Source organism: Bacillus rossius, chromosome 6, assembly GCF_032445375.1.
Source record: "Bacillus rossius redtenbacheri isolate Brsri chromosome 6, Brsri_v3, whole genome shotgun sequence".
NCBI lineage: Eukaryota > Metazoa > Arthropoda > Insecta > Phasmatodea > Bacillidae > Bacillus > Bacillus rossius.
Window position 1 is genome coordinate 15,303,301 of NC_086334.1, and position 6,000 is coordinate 15,309,300.

The 6,000-nt window shown below is 36.3% G+C and overlaps 1 protein-coding gene across 1 annotated transcript in view; it reads left to right on the plus strand.

Annotated features, from left to right (window-relative positions):
* The window catches only part of LOC134532704 (protein peste-like), a 38,361-nt gene extending 32,361 nt beyond the window's left edge, over nucleotides 1–6,000 (plus strand). Inside the window, exons 9-11 of the mRNA XM_063369460.1 lie at nucleotides 731–936; nucleotides 2,082–2,166; nucleotides 4,672–6,000. Coding sequence (XP_063225530.1) covers nucleotides 731–936; nucleotides 2,082–2,166; nucleotides 4,672–4,723 — 343 coding nt within the window. The 3' untranslated portion in view covers nucleotides 4,724–6,000. The remainder of the gene's footprint in view (nucleotides 1–730; nucleotides 937–2,081; nucleotides 2,167–4,671) is intronic.

The window sequence follows — 6,000 nt, forward strand, 5'->3', positions numbered from 1 at the left end:
TAAAGTGGGTGTAGTAACACGCCTCAAAAACGTTTTAAAATTACATGGACTATGAAAGTGTTACCCCCCATTATTTCACCAAGTAATTTCATTACGGTGACAAAATTCACGGTGATTGTAGAACTTGATTGAACTAAAAATAATCCATACGCGCTGTAAGCCATCGTAAATACTTTACTATTTACAACGAAAAAATGTTCAGCCCCAACTTCAAAGACGTATGCCAGCCTTGGGAAGCACTTTAATTAGACCTTAAGGGGCCCGCCTCGTCAGGGGTGTATGTGTGTTAGTGAGGCGGGATAATAAGCGCGCAGTCTTCTCGTCATCACAGGATAACTGTTTAATTTGAGCGGTGGCTGTAACATTATATTGCGGAGAAATGAAGATAAATGTGTAATGCAAGTCCCTTAAGTGCTTTAAAGAATCTGTACCGGTTGTTTTACGTCTAAAAATTACTTTGAAAACACTCGTTTTAGACATTTTCGCTCATCTAAAAATGCAGTTTAAAAACTTCATCCAAAATCAAAAGTACTTTTTGGTCCTCGGCGAACTCTTAAATGCTTTTCGTAAGCAGACCCCACTCGGATATCTCGAGTAGTTTTGAAATCACGTTTTTTTTTCCTGAAGCTCTGCGCACCGTATGTGTGCCCGGATGGGCGGAGCCCTTAAGTTGTGTAGGCTAGATGTCTTGAAGTGATGGACCTGCTGTATGTCCGTGTGCCCGGGGCAGGACGCTCAAGAGCCTGCCGACGACCTTGCTGCCCGTCATGTGGGTGGAGGTGGCGTGGCGCCTGGACGCCGGCAAGGCGGCCGAGCTGAGGCTGCTGGTGTCCCTGGGACGCACCCTGCGCGCCTGCTGCCTGGCGCTGCTGGGCCTCGGTGCCATCGCCGTCGCCGCATCCGTGCTGCTCTTGGCACGCCGCCCCCGACGCCCAGGTACCGTCCTCCACCGAGTGTGGAGTACCTCACAGTTAGAGACCCGAAAAATTTGCGGGTTCATTTCGTGTCATGCTAAAATTCAAATAATTATACACCTTTGCGCTGCTTGCTACCGCTGGTTCACTGTTAATCTGGATTAAATGAGGGCCGATTAGTGACCCTCGCTCGAAGAAGTGTCGAATCACAGGCCACCCAGTCGAGACGACTCACAAGTCAGCAGCCAATGAACAGTTGGCATTTGCCCGAGTGTGTAGAGGATATTGGAGTCTATCCTGGAGGTCATCGAACCCGCAAATTTTCCGGGTCTCTACTCGCAGTTAATGGGGAGACGAACAATGCTAGCTCCTTAGAAGGCTATTTTAACGTGTTTCTGACGTTATGGAGGCAGAAGTTAAATCAACAAGTATCGCCAAAAAATAATAGTAACAAAAAATTCATTTTTACAGAGAAAAATTGAACCGAATTAAAAAGTCAGGTGCAAGGTAGTGTATAGAATCGGGAAATCCCTGTCCTGAAAGTACCGGGAATTCTCTGTACTGTTGATGTAGTAAAATAACCGGGAATTTAAAATTTATTCCCGGTTATTTCGGTACATTCGGAACACTTGACATCAACAGCATAAAATTTTGTTTTTATTGCGTGTTAACATTACTGTCAATTGTTTACTCTCTTCTGGCCAGGCGATTGTTGCGGGCTGGGAGAGGGGAGTGAGTACCGTGCTCAGTCGCCAGTCTGTGTGCGGACTGCCGTGTGTGCTAGTGGCTATGTTTGTTGCGCCAATGTTCTTTTTAATAACATTATTTTTGAAGTGATATTTCTTTGCTGAGGGGTCTACAATTTTTAAGTGTTACGGAAAATTTTGATTGGTATGAGGGGAACCGAGAGAGGAGGGGAATGGGTAGGTATGTGGTGGGGAACCGGAACACGTTAAGCACCACAAGCATTGCTTTCCATCCCGCCTCACTAACATAAATGCACTTTTAAGTGGGCCCCTTAATTTTTTTTAAGGTTTTAGGTTACAACACAGGAAATAATTATTACATGTGTGTTTAATATTTTTTATGTATATGTATGTAGGCCATAATGTAATGTTTCTTGTTGTCATATGATCAGCTAATTAGTGTCTGAATGTTTTCTTAAAGATACACCTGAAGAATTAAACAAAAAAACCAAAAAGGAGAATAATAACCAAGTACGTTACAAAGTTCCAAAGAAACTTAATATCAGGTGAGTAAAACAGTTAAGTAGACAACATAAAAAAAATTAAAATAAACTTATAGGAAGGAGTTGGGGTGATCTTGATGTTAATAAGCTTAAATAAGATTAAAATTATCTGATATTGATTCTTTGTTGGCTGGTTGAACACTGACAGTTGTTACTTTCTTTACAGTCTGTAAAATGGCTCGATCCAGACTTTTTTAAAGTAGTATATGCCCCTAAATTTTATGTCACCAAATCATGTTTCATCAGCTTAGAATGAAAACCTCTGATCGTTCTTTTTATATATATTGCATTATTGGGTGGAAAACCTTTTAGCTCAACTATTGTCAGCTAAAAGGACAAAAATATATGTTCTGGACTTTGGAGAGTAAAAAAGTAACCATGCTAACCATGATAAGTGAAAAACCTAGATAATTTGTGAAGTTTGAGAGTTCTAACACACTAGATTTTCACTCCAAGCTGACAATATGCAGATACCATATAAGGTACAAATAGATGCTATCAATGAGAGCTCCATGTTAAGCATTAAATTTTTTTAATATGTATCACTAAATGCATAGAAATAAACAATAAAAACAAACTATGAAATTTATAAAACAATTTCAACACTAGCTGTTAAAGTAAGTCACATTTCCTTAGTGCTCATGGTGGTCAAAGAATTTCACATCATCCCAGGGCATCAAAAAGGACACAGCAGTGCAAAACCATGAGAGTAAGATATTGTATAATTTGCACCGATGCTTAGTGATTGTGGAAGTGTACCTATATAATTTAAAAAAAAACCACTAACAAACATCAAAAGTATATACCGTATTGGCCCGAATATAAGGCGACCCCGAATATAAGGCGACCTGCAGTTTCAGGAGGCCAAACAAATGTAAAAGTAATTTTTGGTAGAAATTAATGTGAAAATTCATTAGACATACATTTTGTGTTGATAAATCGTTTTTGAATTTATGTATAACAATTAATTTATATTTATCACATTACTTATTTAAAATAAGTTTGAATGGCCTACCCTAAAAGTCAAAAGAAAACAATTAGAAAATATTTACATTTTTAAGTATTACACTATAAATTTTTTCGTATGTTTACTCTAATGAAGCTGCATAATTGTCATCTTCAGAGCTGTTTATTTGTCTAGACCTCGTTCCCCGCCATTCCACTGATGTGTGATTGTTCATTTTTCACAGTTTACTGTATCTACGAATTTAAAATTTTTACAATGGCTATTAATCACTCTTAAAATACAGCAATTAACTTTCCGTTTGACTTAAGCTACGTATTACCACAGAACAAGGCGTATTACTATTTTGTAGTGTGTTAAACGTAAAAAAAGCAAACAAAGAATGCATCTTGCCGGAACAAAACAAGTGGCTAGCTGACATGATGAAGCATACGGCCAAGAATAACTTCGGTTACGTGACCGCGTATATTTGTCCATATTACTCTCTGACAGAGAGAGTCTGTTCTATGAATTTGAAAGAATAATCTATTATAATTATGAAAGGTTTTTACATAAATAAGGAGTGGATTATTAAAATAGCTTTTGAAGCAACGTACCAAATTCCTGTTAATATGGCGTCTTCGTGCGTGTTCGGCAATGTTCGTTTTACAACAAAGAAATATTGTGGAAAGACAGTTGGCAGCCGTGAATTTCCAAACATTACATCCGAAATGTTTGTAAACGTAAACAATCGTTCTGAAAATAACTGTGATATTTTAGTACAAATATTTCCGTTAAAAATCTGAAGATAAATTACCGTAAATATTAACACGCGGTTGTACACAAAGTACAAATATGAATTGTGAAATAAAAGGTTGCCATTTTGAGATGCTTAAACATTCACGTTTTTACTCAATAACAAATATTTTAATTTTCAACTTCAAACAATTGTGAATTACTGCAATATTAGGTGGATTTATCGTTTTTCTCCGTGTGAGGTAACAAAGTTTTAGTTAATATAAAAAATCGTGAACGTTTTGTTAAACAATGTTTCTACTGTAGCTTTCAGCTTGGAACTAATGTTTGCGGTTCTGGCGTCTTGGGTGCGAAAATAAGGCGACTTCCAATTTTTGCATCTCTCGTTTATGTAAAAATGGTCGCCTTATATTCGGACCAATACGGTATTTCCCTTCCTTTTCACCACTTACCAATAAAGATTAATTTTTCTTTTAAAAATACCTCTATAAGTCTATGACTTCTCTCAAGGGGAATATATCCCTAAAATCCCATGTTCCTAGTTATAGCTTTTGAGCTGTGCATTTACTAATCAGTAAAAGTGTTGCCTATTTTTATAAAATATTGAGGATTTTTGTTTAAGTACAATGTCAGCTTGTCTAACAGTCAGTGGAGCGCTGTCACATCAAAGCAAGAATTTAGGTTTTATATTCATTAGTCAATAAGCAATAACACATTCCTGTAAACATAAAAATGTTTCATGTTTTCTATTTAACACCTAGATTTTACTGCACATGAGCGTATCCGTTCACTTGCTGGCTGTTTTGCAGACCATGTGAATCTGAAAGCAGTGTGGAGCCAGTTGGCAACAAATGCCGATGAGACGGTCAACTGACATTTATCCAAAGCACCGGTGTTTGAGTGCTTCACAACGGCAGACAAGTACAGCATGGCAAACCGCGAGCAGCAACCTTTAAAGAAACTATGTGTCCAACCACTTTGGTTAGTATGCGGAAATGCGCTTTGGCACGTCTGTCGTATGCAACTCATGTACTTACATGTGAGAATGATGTGGCAAAGTGAGATAAGCCAGCCTGAACAGCTCTAGTCATATACACCAGTGGTCCCTAAAAGGTGTTCCATGGAACCCCGGTCATCAGGGGTCTTTAACACTACAGTATAACAAATATACAATATAATAAATCTGGTTTGAACGTTTACAATTACTGTCAAATAACTTTCTTTGAAGGAGTTGGGGTTCCGCCAAAAGAAGAAAAAAATTTGGCAACTGCTGATCTACACTATAGCTAGATCACCTTGGCGGGACACAAGTGCTTTTTGACAATGGACCCTAAATATATATATATTTTTTTTAAAGTGATAATACTGATAATTTATGCTTTTGCAAAGCTTCATCAGCAGTTCATAGGCTCCTGTAAGCATATTGTAGAGCTAATAGTAAAAATCTTGGAATTAAACAGTACTCATAAAATGGCTTAGGAATCAAAAATTGAAGCTGGTTAAATCCTTGCAGTGAAATTTAAAATTTGTATCAATTTATTTTGAAAGGGAAATTGAAAAATAATTTGTAATACTGCCAATAACATTTTTTATATATATATATATATATATATATATATATATATATATATATATATATATATATAAGCAAGTATTTTTTATTAAAGACTTTCAATTCGCCAGCATTTTCAAGATTTAAAAGTTTGGTAAATAAATGGGGGGATTGGTTTACCATGATTTTGGTAAAATAATCAGTATTTATTCATTAAATAATTTATGCAGTCATGGAAAATCTTTTCAATAAATCATGGTCCTCAGTTGACATTAATTAGATATATTTAAGTGAAAGGTCTACATTATTCCAAGATCGGTTATAGCAAGCTTCCTCTGTACTTTAAATTAAATAACATAATTCAGATGATAATAATACTACAAATTATGTGAAATAGCTCAATTTATATCAAGTATGTTATTAAATAAATTTTGAGTATTATATCCCAAAAGAAACAGCACCAGCACAAAATAGTTGATGTTTTGGGGCTTTCAGGTGCCAGATATTAGGTACACTACATATTTTATAAGATGTATACCGTTATATGTAACTGTTAATAAACATATTGATATTTTGTAATTGTAAA